The sequence below is a fragment of the Xiphias gladius genome, chromosome 2, assembly GCF_016859285.1.
Source record: "Xiphias gladius isolate SHS-SW01 ecotype Sanya breed wild chromosome 2, ASM1685928v1, whole genome shotgun sequence".
In the NCBI taxonomy this organism is placed as follows: Eukaryota; Metazoa; Chordata; class Actinopteri; order Istiophoriformes; family Xiphiidae; genus Xiphias; species Xiphias gladius.
Genome location: NC_053401.1, coordinates 607,969 through 626,963, shown reverse-complemented (window position 1 = coordinate 626,963; position 18,995 = coordinate 607,969). Strand labels below are relative to the sequence as shown.

The window sequence follows — 18,995 nt, the reverse complement described above, 5'->3', positions numbered from 1 at the left end:
GGAAACCAGTAGGTATATGATAATCCCATTACGTGTCCATTATTTGACCCCAGTCTCTACAAACCTGTTAAATACCTGGATACTGATTAAGAATCCCTTAAATTCTCATTCATTAGTAGCTGAAAATATTTCAGAGCCATAAGTTGTTGACTAATGGATAAAGCCATGGAATATAAAACATAAAATAGAAATATTTGAATGGATTTTTGTTACAGTTAAGTGCATTTTAAGGGTTGCGAATCCATTCCATTTGAGCAAGAACCAATTCTTTAATCTTTAACTTGCCTCTGAATATTCATCTGCTTGGTTAGTGGATAAATTAATGGATTTTTTAAGAGGTTAAAATTGCTTAAAATGTACAGGATAGCTTGAGGACCAACCCCTGAACTTTCACCTTGATTGAAAGTTTAAAGATTAAAGTACTTGCGATGTTATTTAGTGAAGAATTTAAGGGTTTTTTAGCCACGAGAAAGCACCTGAGACTGTGAAAAGAATCCATTAAAACACCTTATTATTACAACCCAGTGAACGAATCCGTTCCATGTTTAAATGAAACCAAAGATTTAAACTGTTATGGATGAAAGTTTAAGATACAAAATGAAGCGAACCAGCACGATTAAATGACCGTATTGTACAAAACGCGTTGTTGTACAAACAGCACGGTCCAGTCGTCATATTTAAGAAACGTCGCGAAACACGACAGTTACTCACTTGTCAGAACGGATACGGTCTTTATGGGTCTGGACCAGGTCCGTCCCAGTTTGACCAGCAGTCCCACAGTGTAGCAGAGACCGTGGAACGACGCGTTGAACAGCAGAGGCTCGCCGGTGTTCACAAACTGAACCAGGATCGGTCGCGGCTCTCCGGAGATCTGAGCGGCGTACGCCGTGCCGTTCTGCCGCAGGTCCGAACGCTCCAGAGTCGCCACGATCAAACCCTCGTCGCTCACCGACACCTGGAACGCCGACGAACCCTGGAAAAGATCAGCGACGAAGGCTTTACCATCAGCGAACCAAATCAGACGTTTCTGTCCTTGATGGACAGTTGAGAGTAGAGACACAGAAAATCAAGAGGGGTGGAATTCAGCCGAATTCCCAGAGTTTCCACTGACTGACTGAAAACAGGAGGATGGAAACAGATTTATCAACACAAAAATATGGTTAATCATCAACCAGATGCTTGTACAGTCCAGACCCCAAGTATCTGGACAGTTACTTGTTTGTTCTTCCTCCTTCTTCCCCGTCCTCCTCCTTCCCCTCCCCCCTCTTCCCCCCCTTCCTCCTCTTCTTCTTCCTCCTCCCCCCCTTCCTCCTTTTCTTCTTCCTCCTTCCTCCCCGTCCTCCTCCTTCCCCTCCCCCCTCTTCCCCCCCTTCCTCCTCTTCTTCTTCCTCCTTCTTCCCCGTCCTCCTCCTCTTCTTCTTCCTCCCCCCCCCCCCTCTTCTTCTTCTTCCTCCTCCTTCCCCGTCCTCCTCCTCTTCTTCTTCCTCCTTCCCCTCCCCTCTCTCCCCCCCCTTCCTCCTCTTCTTCTTCCTCCTTCTTCCCCGTCCCCTCCCCCCTCTTCCCCCCTTCCTCCTCTTCTTCTTCCTCCTTCTTCCCGTCCCCTCCCCCCTCTTCCCCCCTTCCTCCTCTTCTTCTTCCTCCTTCCCCCCCTTCCTCCTCTTCTTCTTCCTCCTTCCTCTCCCCCCTCTTCCCCCCCTTCCTCCTCTTCTTCTTCCTCCTTCCTCCTCCTTCCCCTCCCCCCTCTTCCCCCCCCTTCCTCCTCTTCTTCTTCCTCCTTCCTCCCCGTCCTCCTCCTTCCCCTCCCCTCTTCCCCCCCTTCCTCCTCTTCTTCTTCCTCCCTCTCCTCCTCCCCTCCCCTCTCCTCCTCCCTCTCCTCCTCCTCCTCCTCCTCCTCCTTCCTCCTCTTCTTCTTCCTCCTCCCCTTCCCTCTCCTCCTCCCTCTCCTCCTCTCCTCCTCCCCCTCCTCCTCCCCTCCCTCCTCCGGGGTTTGGAGGTGACGATGTACATCTCTCCAAACCTACAGCTTGTGTTTCTGTCATGGGTCCATCGGGTTTGTTCTTTGATCCGACCTGGTTTCTGATCCTCTGAGATGTAACCGAATGTGACCTGTGCTCGTGGAAACGACGGGAAATCCGCCGGGTAGAACACATGACCTCAGGGATGAGGGTGATGTCATTGCACAGGGCAGTGAGGTGACCTTGTGTGTGTTGGGTGGAGGTGTTTAGCAGCAGCAGGGGGACCGCAGAGTGAAGGACGGCGTCCTGCAGGGACCCAGTAATTAGACTCGGCCCTGAACAGCTTCAGATCTCACTTTAAGAGGCTAACGAAAATATGCTGATACGTTCATGTCGGCATTTAAATTAATGAATGTACAAACGTACAAAGCTCACCACTGTCAGACCAGAGACCAGGTCCACTTCCAGAGTCCCGTCTGTGGTTCAGGCAACATCAGCTCTTTGGTTCAGGTTCAGGAAAGATGGTGGTTTTGGTTCAATGTAAATAAACAGGTTGCGTCTGAAGTCACGGTGAACTTTTTCTGGATTAAAATCGGACCAGGACCTTTCCCGATCCCGAACCAGGTGCTGTGAGAGTCTGAACAGAACCGTAAACCAGTTTAATGACGCTGGAGTCTCTACAGGAGGATGTTGAGCTGCAGGATCAGATGTTTTCTGTTGCAAATTAGCTGGATATAAATATAAGAGACAGAATGAGGCTAACACACACTACGTGAGCCTGTTTGTGGTTCCCGCATCGTGTGTGATCGGACTCTCTTCCATTAATCCATTAAACCAGACATAAAAGCTTCGCTGTCTCGCTGGAAAACAAGCGAGAGAAAGAAACTGAGGAGAGAAAAGAGAGTCCACCAGTAAGAGAGGTGCCATCGTCCCAGGGAAGCTAAACCAAAACCAAAATGTCGCTCGGATGGGTGGAATGGCACAAAACTAAGGATTGTTTTCATCAATCAATCATCTTTAGTCACAGAATGCCAGAAAACAGTAAAAAATGCCGGTCGGCCTTTCCCGCCGACCAAGGTGACGTCTCCAGACGTCTTGGTTGTTTCTGGCCAACAGGCCAGAACCCAAACAGGTTCGGTTTAGTGTCATAGGTGAGACGAAGAAAAGCAGCCTCACGTTTCAGGAGCAAGAAACACATCAAGCTTCGCTCTCAGAGGAGGAGGAAAAAACTAAACAGATAATCTCATATAATCCTTCAAGCTTCGTCCCTGTTTGAAATGAAGTCAGATGATATCCTGCACTTCGATTGATTACATTTTTACCGAGCACCACATTCAATAAAAAGCTGAGCGCCTCTGGGAAAGACGCAGCGAACACCGTCCTGACATGAGCAGATACCGGCGGCAGAGGAGCCGACTTCCTGTTTCTGAGGTGTTTTTCCGACAGGTGGGCCCGATGCTATCGGCTGCTCTTTCATTAACTCCCACAGCAGGAGAGTCGACTCCCTGATGGGGGGAGACCGGAAACCGGCTGCTGATCTGATCTTCGACCTCGCGGAGGGGAAACTAAACCAAACCCTCAGAAGGCGACGTCGGGCCAGGTTCAGATCAGATCCCGATCGCCGATTGGTTCCTGCTCTCAGACAATGTGAAAGAAAACTCCTCCGCAACAGACTCTGTGAAAACCTCTGAGTCGAGCTGAGGGTTTTCTTTTAATGACATAAGGACGTCTACACAAAATGGAAAGCTGATTTTTAATAAAACCTGCAGTACATTGACAATCAAAACACCGTGTTAGCATCCCGATCAATTTACTGTCAATCGGCCGATCAACTCAGTCTGCTGCTGCTCCAGCAGTAGTTGGTGTCAGGATCCCTCACACGCTGAAAACAAACGTCCCCCCCTTTCCAATCAGATCAGCAGGGATCCACAAGAAAGCGCGAGAACAAGTACAAGACAACCCCCGTGTTTTTTTATGTAATGTCTCCTAATCCTGACCTCATCATGACAATATAACTCAATGTTTACCAGAAAATTATCTACAGTTATGGTTGAACTAGAGCTATAATTTAAAAAAAACAAAAAAACTTTCCCTCATTAGTTGCGAGAAAAGTATCTCAACTGCAAAATTTTACAAAAGCTGTAATTTAAGACGCTAATTGCAAAATCCTTTCCTCATAACTACGAGAAAACCATCCTATAATAATGAAATCCTCAACTCATAGTTACAAAGGACAATCTCTCAGTTCCCAGATCTTTCCCTCACGATTACAAGATACTTCTTACCCCTAAAAGAAAGGCTGAGTCCACGTCTACAACCCATTGAACAAAAAAAATAAAAACTTTAATTCGTTCCGGGACAGTAAATCCACCTTCGTGTTACTTCAGCAGCTTTTCCGGGGATTGTTGGGAGTGGATTAAAGTCCCGCTTGTATCAATAACAGCGACATGTGAGGCAGATTTACAGGACGGATGAACACACAGCGAAACCAAACAAAGACGTTATATCACCTCTTACTCCGTCCGTCAGCAGATAATCCATCCGCTGAGATTTATGACCCACATTTCTAATCTGAGGGTCGGATAGTGAAACCCGGAGTCACTCGACATGTGCTGCAGCGAGGCATGCTGGGAGTCATCCCGACCGGGTTCGGGGACGCCGGGTATTTCTCGGTAAATGGAGAAACTGGAGAAAATCAAACCCATCTGGGCCGAAAATAAACCCCGACAATAACGTCCTTCACGCGCGTCTCCGAGTTCTCCAGCGGACATTGAGGGGACTCAGTGTTAAGAGGACGTGTCACAGTCAAAAGCACCGAGGGCAAAAACATGACACGCACTCGTCTGTTAGTGAATTTCTCCTTTGTTCGGCCTCTTCATCACGCAGAACACACACGCTGCTGACCTCAATCCAGAAACGCCCTGGGAGAGAAAATGTATTTCAGCTCTCTGTCACCAGATAAACCAAAAGGTTCTTTTCTTATTCTCAAGTGACACGACTACAACGATGCGAGGGTACATTCTTTAGAAAGGAGCTAAAGATAAAACCTCCAGGGTGTGCGGTGTGTGAAGGGTTAAATATTTAGCATTGATCAGTTATTGTCGCCCGCCAACCTTTAAGGTTGCTACTGAAACAGCAGGAGGTCTCGCTAAACCTAAAATAAATGTATTCATCTGGATTTCAGAGGTAGTTTCAGTGAGCGGACGATGTTCCGGAGAGTTTTCCCTCCATAATCGACAGCGACTGCATTTCCGTGTAGGGGAAAACTTGAAATGTGCCTACGGAACGGGGGAAAACCCCTCAGGACCCTGCAGCCCTGCAGCCCACAAACTCCACCTGCCTCCACCGTAGCGGATAAAACTCCCTGTGTCCTTTTTTCCGGTCAGAGTGACGCCTCCCGTCACCGGAAGACCCTCCGATCTCAGAGCTCCGGCTCTTTCAACAACGTGTCTCCGCGGCTGAATTTTTATGGAGTCAGTTGCCCTTTTCTTTCTTCCAGGCCTGTCGACGACACACATCTCGGTACGTGCGAGGCCGCGTAACAGCAAATTCATTCAGACTCTCTCTCTCCCCGTATGCAGGTGGGTGATTGACGCTCGCCCTCCTCTCCTGGCCTTTTAAAATGCCGAGCTGCCACTCTGGTTTAATTACGGCGCGGTGGTATTTGGAGAGACCAGGTCCCGAGACATGAAGAGAGACGAGGTGTGACCGTGGAGCTGCTGCTGGATCCACAGACCAGGCTGAAATATGAGTTGGCCGACTGAGCCGCTACGTCGGCTTCATTCGCTCCGAGATTTTCATTGATATTTACTGAAAAAATAAATAAATAGATACAATTTTTAGCCGCTGATCGTCGTTTCTTTTTTTGCTCATGGGAACGTCATTAGTTCGGCAGGTATTTGGTCCTAAACGAAAGCACTGGACGAATCAAAACGTCGACCTGATGATGGCGCTGGAGGGAAAGTCAGAGGCTGAGCAGAGTTACTCCGGTTCATCCTGAGGGGACCGTGAACGTCTACTGACGGAAAATTAATCGGCATCTATTTTGACAATCAAATAATCGTTTGAGTCTTTTTGGCCTCTCAACTATGAGATTTGTTGCTTTTTTCTGGTCATACACGATATTAAACTGAATCTCTTTGGGTTGACGTCGGACAATCTCAGCCTGGTCTGCGGGACATTATGACGAGCAGTTTTTTCCTTTTTATTTTGTTTTACCAACTCCAGGCATTTATAGGCAAAGAAATGAATCTATAAATCAAAAAATAATCTGAAGATTAGTCGAGAACGACGACTAGAAGGACACTCAGTGGAACTCAAACCTCCGCCGAGGCCAAATACTGACGAGAATGGTGAAAAAGGCCTCATCTCATAATGTTAAGGAGAGCGATAAAAATATTCCTGGATCAGCCCCAAAATTCATTTCATTCATTACCAAGGCTCAGCGATTTCCTAAAACAGCTGCTCGCTGCAGATCTCGAATTGAAGAAACAGGAGGAAGTGGTGCATTTGTCGGGGACCATTTTCAGCGGCGGACTGATCCACAGCCGGTGCTCTAGTGACGGTGTGTAACACCAGCCCTGCTCCGTTATACAATAAAATACACCTACTGCTCAATGAACAGCGGGTCAAAGGTGACGGCCACAGCGCTGGTAGAAATGCAGACATCTCCAGTAACGGCCCGTATCAGGCCGTTAGTCGTCATCACACAATAACTACCAGGCATCATCCTGTGAGGGTTCACTGCAGGGAGGAGGAGGAGGAGGGGAAAAATCCATACCAATTCATTCAATTCGCTGCCGCTCCGTCGTTGCCAGGGCAACAGAGATGAAAGCGGAGACACGTTTGGGGTGGGAGGAGATGCTCATTATCGCCATGGACACGGCGGAGGCTGAATGCTAATGTTATCCTCCATCACGGGCTGTTTATTCACAGGCTCATGCGGGAGCCGCACAGCGCCGACACACGGGCTCGCCGGAGCAGATGCAGGGGAAATCTTCAGGGCCGGTGCTCAGAGAGAATCTAAACAGACCATCGAATCACGTAGAGACGCCAAATCCAAAGTTACCCTCTGAGAGGAAAGGTGACTAAATTAGTAAGAACAGGTACCTGAAACGAAACCGAACGAAACACTACCTCATCTGTTAGTTAAAACTGAGCTGAAATTAAATTTAGATTCTCACTCTCTGTGTAGGAAAATACAAACAAAAATAAAGTGGAATATCTGCGGTATCACTGTAAAGAGGACACAACTGCTTTACTAACGAAACCTGAGATCAACGTTAACAATTGTTTCCTACACTTTCAACCAAATCTACCTTTTTATCTTAAGTCAGTGTAATCACGTTTAAAGTAAATGTTCTTATTACCTCTAATTTACTTTATTTGTTAATATCTTATCTATTTAACTGATTCTCTTATAGTCTTATAACATTTGAAGCATGTACGTATGTGCACACGGGTATTTTGGCTTTTGTCCTTTGTTCTTACCATTCGATTTCATTTCTGTAATTTTGTCAGAGCATTCTAATAAATAAACTTTATCATTATTTATTATTATCTTATTGGTGGTAATAACTCATTTTCATCATTTTTATTTCTCATGTGCACTGGTCTCAAATTGTTTTTCCCGTTTTTATTCGAACTGTCTTATTATCAGCTTGTCAGTCACCTGTAAAGGACTTTGCGCGAACGCGTCAGCGTCCGACCGACCGATTTATTCATCTCGCGGCCTCCAGCTGCGGCTGAAAAGCGCTGGTGGAAACTAACTACGTCATTAGCGTCGAGATTGTCAAGCTGCCGTTTCCAAGTTCAAGAATGAGCCTCAGAGCTCCAAGAATAAAACGTGTGTAAACTTTAAGCCTCTGGACGAGCGTCAACATTAAATATCTGGGAGGACCAACGAGCTAACGAGTCTGTATTTCACTCAGGAAGAGGAAGCTGGTCGTCCGCGCTTGCCAACATCAGCAGTTTCCTTCCCACTAGAAACCTGCTGAGTTAGTATTGTGTTACGTCGGGGAGCTTGCTAGCATTAGCCGTCTCTCTCTCAGGGTCCAACCCGTGATCAATGAACGGCTACAATCTGAAAGTAAGACGAGCGGGAGAAGATGTCAAACGCACACTAGACGTACCTCGTACAGCTTAAAGAAAGACAAAATCATCTTTCAAAAAAGCCCCAAAACAAATACAGTAAAAACAAACATAACTGACACTAACTTTATCAGTAGCTATTATTAAATTTTCTAGAATCTGATCTACATACATCTAAACCTGCTTGTCATCTCAAATGCGTCTTCTGTAGAACTTCACTGTGTTGAGCAGAGGGGATCAGACTCTGGACATGCTAGGGCCGTCGCTTTTTACTCAAGTATTCAGTCGGATGTGGGAAAATAATAACTGTTCAAACTGCAATGACCTGTCTGAATGAGCGTCTGAAGTGGACCCCGAACTCTGGTAAATCCGGCCTCACACACCACAGTAATGAGAGTTTGGTAGCTAACACGGAGATCAAGTTAAAATGATGAACTTTAACCCAAACTGATTCTATAAAAAGAGAGAACCGACGTCAACCTTAGCCTCTGATCTTCAACTTATCCTCGGTTCAAACACACACACACACACACACACTCACCACCGACACACAGGCCGTGTTCAGTGAGCAGAGCTGGTGAATGAATGGAGTATCTGACCCTGTGAATGAGCGTTGAACGGGGGGTTGGGGCTCGGATCAGGAGGCGTCGCCCTCAGGCAGCTGCCAACATTATCATGTAAACCTCCAGAGTTTTTGTTTTCTTCTCTGGAGGAGGGATGGGGGGGGGCTTTGACAGCTCCTACCAGGAGGGAACCGGGACGTCCTGAGTCTATTAGACTATGAATGAGACCGGTGAGGTCCACACTGACAGCATTTTACAACACTTCTCTGCCTGCTTTTAGGTCCAGCGACAGCAGAGCAGCACCAGAGCAAAAATTTTCACTTTTCTCAATGAGGTCTGGTGAGACAGACCTCAGCTCATTAGACTTTGTAATTCACGACCGAAATCTCTCCTTTATTTAGAAAACAACACGAACTTGCCTCTTGCACGAAACGTTACACTGTTCCCAAACAAAACACCAAATGAACTGAACTCAAGGTCCACTTACTCGCTTTTTTATTGCAACTTTTAACCACATCTCAGTTTTCTCTCAGTTAAAAACCAGACTTCCTTGACAAAATACTGTTTCCACAGTTAAGAATGAACTTTAACACTCACCAAAATCAAGTTTCTTAATAAAAGACTACGCTCACATGGAGTCTGGCCTTGTACTGCTAAAACTGAAAACCAGTTGTACCACCTGGTATTTAAAACAGGAAATACGTCCACTTGCTATGTGTGAACAAGTTTTCCAAAAAGGAGACTATGAATGGGACCGACCAGATCAAGACTGCTGGAATTCACATCACTTCTGGGTCCGGCTTTAAGGTTCAGTCACAGCAAAATTTTCTCTTTTCTCAATGAGGTCTGGTAAGGCTCTTCTTTCCTTCATTCACAAAACCAGTGTGAGCACATCACTTCTTTACAAACATCAAACTGCTCCCGATCAAGCCGCCAAGTTTCGGCAAAAGAAATCTTAACTCAAAGAGCTGACAGATGTACAGTAGTCTTGCCTGCTACTCGCTTTTTGCAATGGAGGTCTGGCGAGGCTAGAGAGGTATTGGCTCGAGACAGACATCGTTTCTTTAGACTTTACGATACACGATTGTCAATCCCCCCCCCTTCATTCAGGAAACAATGTGAACCTTTCCACCTTACTTTTAAAACACAGACATGGTCGAGTCAGACACTAGTAGCCCTGCCACAAAATAATCCACGGACGTATTCTAGAGCCGAAACGATTAGTTGATCGACAGAAGAATAATCGACAACTATCTTGGAGATCAATTAATCGTTTCGGTCATTTTTTAAGCAAAAATGGGGGAAAAAAATGCCAAATATTCTCCGATTCCAGCGTCTCAAATGGGAGCATTTCCCGCTTTTCTTTGTCCTGTATCACTGCGGCCCGACTACGTCACAATGAAAATGATCCTTAGTCGCTGCCCCAGCGCACATTACTCTCAATGTGTTCCTTCTATTGCTATGAAAGTGAGTAAACAAAGTTGTGTCAAAGATTGCGGGGGCTCACTTTAGCAATCAGACACATAAAACCACACAGTAGCTGTTAACATCCGTGATGTAAAGGCAGTCATTTTCCTCACCTCGCAGTAAGACTCTTAACACGGTGTTAAGTGTAACTCGGCCGCCTTGTAGCCCTTAAATCAACAAAATCTGTTGGAATAAGAGCTTTACAAACTCTCTCTGGGGAGAGCTTCAAAATGTACAGACAAGCTGATTTAACCACCACCCCGCTGTGTAATGTAGCTGATACTTATGGCAAGAAAAACAACAGGCAGTTGAAAGGGCTGTTTGGATCATCACTGCGTGTTAATCCCCGTATGTGAAAGTGCACTAATAACCTGAGGCTGTAATCAACGTGGTTCGGCAAGTCAACAGACGGGGGGAAAAAGTCCCGCCGAGGCTCCGATTAGAGCCAGGGTTTAATCAGAGTGAATTAGACACGCAGAGGAAAACACTGAGTTTATTCTTCCTGCTTCACACAGCGGCCTGGATACCAACGCACACAAAAACACACTCAGATAACTGATGATCAACAGCCAAACTGACCGATTCAGCCAGGGAGGAGCAGAATAACAAACACGACTTCCGCAACGGCAGAAAAGTAGGCCTCTCGCTTATTCAGCGACTCAAGGTCGAACTGATTCAAAACACCACGTGGCTCGTTCAAAGCCAGCAGGTGAGTCCGCAGCGGTCATATCCCAAAGTGAGATTCACCCGTCCACCTCGAAACGGGCGGGGGCTGGATGCTCGGCTACACTCAGTCGCAGCAGCTCCCAGGGCTTCTGCCTGTTTTCCCTCGGCCGGTCTGTTCGCCCTGTTTCTGTATTCACCATCTCTCACAACTTCCTTCCACAAAAAGTTACCGAAGAGGAAAATAAATGAATAGTTAGCAAGCTCGTTATCTTAGCTCGGCTGACTGGACAATACGTTTCACGGAGTTTGTTCAAAACACCCATTTTAGTCGACGTTGCAGTTTCCCACCTTTTCCGACTAAACCCTCTCCTCAGGAAAACAGAGAAGCACAAACACAGCTTTAATTAATAGAAACAGGGAGGTCATTAAAGAAAAAAGGCCACGGTGCCGAGCCGAGGTGCTCTCCACCCCCGCACCTCCACCCCCCTCTGGCATTTAATGAAAGTATACAAAGAGGACTGGGCAGCAGCCTGTGCTCAGTGTTGACAGTAGTTCCCTCCTTTCACATAGAAAACAAAAAGCCTTCACCGGGGAGCCCACCCGCCTGCCCACCAACCAAATGAGAGCAGCAACAATGGCTGCTTATCCGACCCCCCCCCCGCCCCACAACGGAAAGAAAAGGACCCGAGGCTCCAGCTGAGAGGGGACGGGAGACAGATCTAAAATGACTAAAACAGGAAGCCACAAGCTGATCAATAACGTCTACTAACTGACCAAAGTCCACGACAGCATTAGGGATGCTCGCATCGATCCGGTTCCGGATCCGATGCTGATATTTATTACAAATGGCTCAGTCTTCAGTACACGAACGTCACGTCTGCTGCCCAGAGGGTCACGTGTTTAAAAAGAAAACCATTACATGAAAACAACAGTTACTTTACTCAGATTACTCATTTAGACGGTACCGCGTTGCTAAAACCAAAAACACAGGAACAAAAGTGGAAGCGATTAGTCTGCTCTTGTGTAAGAAGTAATCCGGTGTTACTTCCAAAGACATCACCTCATTTATTACTGTTGTACATTTTGTATGAAAATGCTGTTCTCTGCTTTATACTAGACTGTGTCCAGCTCTATGTTACTTTTGAGGCCACGGTTTAGACTAGAAAAAGCTCATGTTAGCGCCTCTGTCCTGATTAGAGCTAATAAAACAGTCTGTCTTCAGGTAGTTCAGCTCAGCCTTTATCTTGGCCTCAATAAAAAAAAAAACATTAAGGATAAATAAATAAATGAAATTCCATTTTTTTTTTTTTTTTTAAAAATCAAAGGGATCCATATCAACACTGTTGTTTATGTTCAAAAAAATTACTGTTAGCTATATTGCTATCAAATGTTTAAACCCCAAAATATAGTTTTGGCCTCAAAAATCCTGCAATGTCCTCACTGTAAAATCTGTTGCTAAGCTACGAACAAACATAAATCCGCCTTGTGTTCCTTCTCCAATTATGTTAAAGGAATAAAGGTTTTTATATACGGATATTAAATGCTTTAATGACTGTAGTTGAAAAACGTGCTATATGTACGTGATTGCTATCACTACGCAGCCAACGTTAGCATTAGCAGCCGTTTACTCACCAGTCTAGAAGAAACGTTGCGAGTTCAGCGTCAAACTTCATTCCTTTACAACACCAGTTTTGACTCTGTTCTTTCTTATATTTTTATCATTTTATTCTTCTACTGAAGGTAGCATGCTAACTAGCTAGCCCCGGCCCGTCACTTTGCGACAGTGAGTCGTTGTAGCGTCCAGTCTGTCCTCAGTCCAGCATGAGAGGATGAAGCAGTAGCTCTGCTCAGAGGACCTAGTCTAACCTCCGGTCTTGTAAACGCAACGATGGCTGAAGCTCTTGGTGAGTAAACAGCTGCTAATGCTAATGTTAGCTATGTAGCGATAGCAAAAACTCACATATAGCACCTTTGATACAAGGGCACCTACATACCTTTAAATTCAAGACCAACGCTGTTTTCTTAATTTGCTTGTCTTCTAACGTTACATGATCAGTAACTGGTGAGGATAATGACCTTGCACCTGCCACCTGTTAGCTTAAGCTTTAGCCTCAGTCTTTCATTGCATAATAACACAGCGCTGGGTTATTATCACATCATCAGTTGCACATTTCATAGATATCTGGTTCTGCGTCGGCGAGGAGCGAATCACGGGGGATGAAATGAGAACCGCGTCTGCCGAGTTCTGTGCAACGCACCCAAGAAGAGCGAAGGCTGAAGACGGCCATCTCTCTGGGGGGGGGTCAGGTTTCTACTGCCCACGTGCCTTAAGGTGAGACTCTCTCACAGCAGCGTTACGAGAACCTTAATTAGCTTATATGACGACATGTCAAGCTTGGGGCTGTTAATTAGCCTGACGAGGATGAGTTGTTTTGAACTAGCAAACGCCAGCCGCCACAGTTTGGATGTAGCGTCTGTTGTTCACGTGATTTCCACGGAAAAGGAAAGTAGCTAGAGTTCTTATTATTCCAAATTCCACTCGTTTAACGTTACCAACGTTTCCATTTTGCGGACGATTACGACGTAAGCGCCAAAGTGCCGACTTAACGTTAACGTTGGCCCCCCTTGGTTCCATTTTCCTCTATGCTAGGATAATATTAGCCAGGCTAATTCTGTCATAACCAGGGCCTGATTAAACAGTTTGCTGTTGGATTTGCTTTGGAACACGAGACTAGCTCTTGAGACGACGGAGCAGACATTTATCTAAGACGGCCCTACGTTACTTCTAATGTATTTGAATGACACGCGTGTTACTGTAGCCTAATTATGTCGCCTGAGAAGGGGCCAGAGCGCCAAACCGAACTGACGTGACCTTGTGACAGTTTCTTTTAGTTGCAGTGGTTGTGAAATCAATTTACAAACGTCCCATCTAAGCCCTGTCTTTTAATTGACCCAACAGTAGTTCTAATAGCTGTAAGGAAGAAAAATCACATTTATTTTTAGTAGCCGATCCCCCAAAAGTGACTATAAGTTACATTCCCTTCAAAACTTGTTTTATTTGATTAAAATTATCTGCTAATGGAAGACTTGGATGGACACTACTGGTGGAATACCGAAGCTTTCAAGTTCGGTTTATTATTTCATATAAACGGAATATTTGCTGCTGAAAATACACAGATGTTAAAGGTTTTTTGGAGACATTCGGAAAACACGATTTCATCATGTAACGTTAGCTGAATGTTGTGTTTCATTCAGAGCCAGAGAGCTTCACGGCTAACGCGGAGAAAACCAGCAGAAAGCTGCCAGCTCTGGTGTTCTGCCATGCTGGAGGCCTTCGGGTCCTCTCTGTGTTTGCCAGGCAGGATAATGAGCCCAAACAGGTCATTCAGGAAACATTCACCACGGACTGGACGCTTCATCCCCTGAAGCACAAGAGAGGAAGGAAAAACAACCAAATCCGGCGTGTGAAAGCAGAGCAGGTTCATCAGCTCTGAACCTCTCCTCCTTTCTGAAACCAGGGATCAAAGATTTCTGATCCCTGAAACACGGTTAACGTTGCTGCGGCTGCCAAAACCTGAAGCTGTGAGATAACGGGCTTTACTCTCAGGCTGTCAAATGCAAATTCAGTCCCAGACTTCACACCAACATGCTCTAAACTGACTGGTGAATAACTGAGTGAATCTCTGACCGACATTTGGAAACTTAAACTTTCAAACAATCAGTAGATTAAGCTCCACAATCAATTAAGCTCCACATTTAAATCCAAAGTTACGTGAGCGATATATTAATGTTACAGGTAAAGGTCCTGCATTCGGAATCTAACCTAAGAGAAAGTACCAAAGCGTCGGCATCTAAATATACTCAATGTTCCGAAAGTAAAAGTACTCGGTATGCAGAACGGCTCATTTCAGAATAAAATACACCAAATTACTGAATTACAGTTACTGATTCGTTAATGTGTTCCTCACTTTAATGTCGCAGCCGATAAAACATATACAACTGGGTAGTTTGTGAATTTCCCCCGGGATCAATAAAGTCTTATTTTAACCTGTTACAACATCTCATCATTTGATTTCTTGATTATCTAAAACAACAACAAAAACGAATGTTGTGCAGGAAAAGGGACAGTATTTCTGAAACGCAGTGGCGTGAAGTATAAAGCAGCATTTGGGCACAAACTGTGTGCGACAATCATTCATTTGAGGTAAGAAGTTTAATTCATTATACAAAACACTGAATCATGTGCACGAATGAAGAAAGATTTAGCCCTAATTCCTCCGTAACAGGCCCTCTACAGACTATTTACACAAGGATTTTGGAAAGAGAAGCTGATATCAAAGCTCTCATCCAGCAGATTTCAGACCTAATTCAACAAACCGCTGCGAGTTCCTGTCTCCTCTCACAACCTGATTGACAGGGAAATGGACCTATTTTACCTGACACCCCCATGCACCGTTACCGAGTCACCACCTCAATCCCGAAGCTCGCACCTCTCCCGTTAGTTCGCGTTCACCCCGGCGCCCAGCGTTTGGATTTAGAATGGTAATTATCTCATCACCAGGTGTTTGGTGTTAGAGGCTCGGTCCCCGCGCGGCGGATGGCGTTTAATGACCTTTTTTTGGGGTTTCCATATGGAGATCGGCTTCACCCTCCAGCAGTCTGGGAGCATTAATGAGCTCACACGGCGGTGATAAGACCACGATCGCAGTAATCACCATGAGAACCGGCCGCGTCAGAGACCGCGGCCGAGGCCACGCTCGTGTCGTTGTGTCTGCATGGGGCATTTGAGGCGTCGCAACCGCTGCCTGTTACGTGTCAGAAATAAAACAAAACATAGCGTTTTAAAATTCCTGTCGCGTCTCAGTGAACTGCAGCAGCGCAGTTTTCAGAGGTTACCGGGCCACATCTGGATTTTAACAGGACCGGGTTCTTAGTTTTCGAGTCACGGGCCTAATGCCGCTTTCAGGTCATGTGGCAGGAAAGGCAATGACGGGAAAATAATCCTCATGTTTACGACCGCCAGCGTTCAGAATCTATATTTAACCAACACGGAATGAGGCAACACAGCACAAAACAGAACTGAGGCGTACTGGCCAATAAGCTGTTTTTCTTCAGATTGTGGGTTTGGGGATAATAATACGACACACGCTGCAGGAAAACATGTGGAAAACAATGATTTCAACAACTGGGGAAACTGGATGTTAAAAACCGTGACGTGGTCATTCAAAAATAATCAAGGTACAATTATCCCTCAGTCAACATTTCGTTCTTCTTCCCTCGGTCTTCATTGGAAAAGACCAGGCAGCAGAATAATACTCCGTTTAATCTAAGAATCTAACACAACACTGTTGACACGAAAGAGGAAATTGTAAAGTCAAACCATCAGATAAAACCTAACACAACACAGAGCGACACTGAGAGCGGCTTCAACGGCATCGAGAGCAAGGAATGAAGAAGGAGAATCAAGAAATCGATAAGAGGGATGTTTTAGAAGCTCATCGAATGTCAGGTGTCAAAGCTGAACCTCAGGCCGGTCTCTGGTGGCAGGTTCTCCGAGGTCTCAGTTCTCTACCCTAGTGACCTGAGCGTCTTTGGGTTTCCGCCTGCCGGTCAGACCAAATACCACACCTGAAAAACCTGTCACCGGCGCCTGCCGACCCCAGTTCCTCCCGCTCTCTCCTGCTGCCTTCGGTTTCCAACAACTGAAAAGCTAAGATCACTGCAGGACCCACCCCACGGCGCACAGTGTGTCAGTTCTGCCTCAGCGGTGCGTGTAACCATTTGAGGACGTCTGTGGACACTGTCTGTGTCATCACATGGTGCTTTGGCGGTAAATCCTCCCTTCGGCGAGGTCCGGTTCGTGTTGAGGCCGCTTCAGAGGCGCTCGCGCACCTTCGTGGTCGTTCCAGAGGATGGAGTTTTCGCTGCGTCAGACTAACGGGCGTTTCTATTATTATGACCAACCCGTTTAAATCAGCAAAGGTAGAATAAATTCAGGAAACACGCCTCAACAAATCAGCTTGAACACAGACTGAAGATCGGAACCTTCATGGAGGAGGATTTCTCACAGGAGTGTTGGGTCAGGCTGACTCAGGTTTAGAGGTGTACCTAATAAACTGGACACTGGGAATAATTGATAGATTCATTCATGATGAAAATAATTGCCGGTTGCAGCTCTTTACTGTAGAAGGTCTGAAACATTCAGCAGAACTTAGTGTGTCTGATGTTTTGTTTGTTTGTTTTTTGAAATGGTCCCATGGCCCCTCGAATCCATCGTGAGACCCCTTGATGGCTCCACACGTCGGGGACCACTGCTCTGGGTTCACGGGTTCACCCCGAACAACCCACTTTGAGCAGAATCCCATGCGGAAACCGACCAGTCCCACACCTGGATAGGACACTGCACATGCTTTGTTTTAAAAAAGTCACAGACTTGTGTAAAAACTAAGGCTGCAGCTAAAGATTATTTTCGTTATCGAATAATCTACGATTATTTTCTTGTTGAACCGTTTTCTCCCTGAAATATCCTATAACCCAACACCGTGTCTTCAGGTATCCCGTTAAATCCTGTCCTCGTCTGAGGAGCTGGAGCCGGTGAATATTTATACAGAGTAGTGGCCGAATAATTTGATATTGATCAGGTAAACACCATAAAATCAACTGAAATACTACAAGTACCGGACTCTGGCACACGACCCTCGACAACAATGCAGGAGCCCGGTTTGCGGCTCCTGCCAAGCCGCAGGAGCTCCGACCTGCGCTGAAGCGGAGCAGGTCGTCGTACCTGTGCAGGTAAATCGAGAGTCATCGGCATCAGCTGCGGACGCGAAGCCGCGTAGCTGCTCGGTCAGGCGAGGAGCAGCTGAGCGTGTCCTCCTCACAGGGTGTGTGAGTGCGTGTGTGTGAGATGCTCAGCGATGCTGACAGACAGGCAGGGAATCACTGAGGCTGCAGCCGACTGACCCACTTTCTGCAGGACAAAACGAGCTGCTGGCTGCCTCGCGAACCGACCTGCGGTGCCACAACGCGTCCGTCTCACCGCTGCGCCACCGACACGCATCGTCCACCTCCTGCACAACTTCTGTATTGAACAGCGCGGACCTTATCAGCTCAGTTCCCACAAAACAAAGCCCCACAGCCCCGCTGCCGCTGCCGCCGCTGCCGCTTCACATGACATCCAGACAGGCGGCAGCAGCGGCTCCGAACGCTCCGTATTTACCCGAAAAAACGCCTCCTTACCTGGATAAACCAGTGCAGACACACCGTAAGAAGAAGCGGTGAAAGCATGGCGCCTCTCGGTCAAACGGTTTCCGTAAGGTCCGGGTTTTTCCTCCCAGTCTGCTGCGCATCCAAACAATGGCGATTTTTCTGCTGCATCGGAGCGCGATGCTCCCGCTCGGCGCACGGATTCAGTCTGCGGTTCGCGTCCGCTCCGCAGCTCTAACTGCTCGCCGCCTTCATCTTCATCACCATCGTCGCTGTTTTCATCATCCAAACGGACCGCAGCTCGAACCGGACCCGCAGTGATTCCGAGGAAACGGGCCGGGCTCCGGGGTCCATGCCGCGGCCTGAAGATGAGCAGGAGATCGGTGTCGGTCAGCGGTGATGAAGCTGAAGCTGCTGCTGCTGCTGCTGCTGCTGCGCGGCGTCGCCCCGCCCTGCGCTCCGGAGGCTGCACGGAGACACACGCAGGTCCTCCCCCCTCCTCTTCATCCTCCTCATCTTCATCAGCATGACAGCATGTGCTCGCCGGGAACCAACCAGAGCCGGAAGCCTCCGTGATGCGCTCGGGTCTCAATTCCCACTCCCACAGTTTTGGGCAAAAATATGGAGGAGACGTGCTCCCGTCGACCCCCACCCTGCATGACTCCAGTCTGTCCCGTCCCCAGAGCTGGAATCACTGGTCGGTCGGTCTATTAACTGGTCGACAGGAAAGTCACCTGAATTAAAAGTTGTTGGGTTTTTTTTGTAAATTAAAAAAAAAAGAAAAAAGAGAGACGCAGAGTGAAGCTGGGGGCCCGGGCCCCTGCACAAGTCACGTGTCCACGTTCAGGTCGCGAGATGGATATTTATATGGAACCTTTCAAAACAAAAGCGTTCAATATAAGACAAGCAGGACAGTAACGGACACGGGAAGATGTGAAGCTGTTGGTTTCACATGAGACCTGAACATCTGTCTGGAACCAGATGTTCAGGTCGCATGCGACGCGTGTGTCACATGTGATGCATTTACCCGTGCTGTTGGGTGACTGTT

At 46.8% G+C, this 18,995-nt stretch overlaps 1 protein-coding gene across 2 annotated transcripts in view; it reads right to left on the bottom strand.

Moving 5' to 3' along the window:
• The window catches only part of ptpro (protein tyrosine phosphatase receptor type O), a 53,031-nt gene extending 34,614 nt beyond the window's left edge, over positions 1 to 18,417 (bottom strand). For both annotated transcript variants that reach the window (XM_040140681.1, XM_040140689.1), the window contains exons 1-2: positions 17,981 to 18,417; positions 712 to 973 (exon numbers count right to left, since the gene is read on the bottom strand). In XM_040140681.1, coding sequence (XP_039996615.1) covers positions 712 to 973; positions 17,981 to 18,028 — 310 coding nt within the window. In that variant the 5' untranslated portion in view covers positions 18,029 to 18,417. The remainder of the gene's footprint in view (positions 1 to 711; positions 974 to 17,980) is intronic.
• Between the last annotated feature and the right edge of the window lie 578 nt (positions 18,418 to 18,995).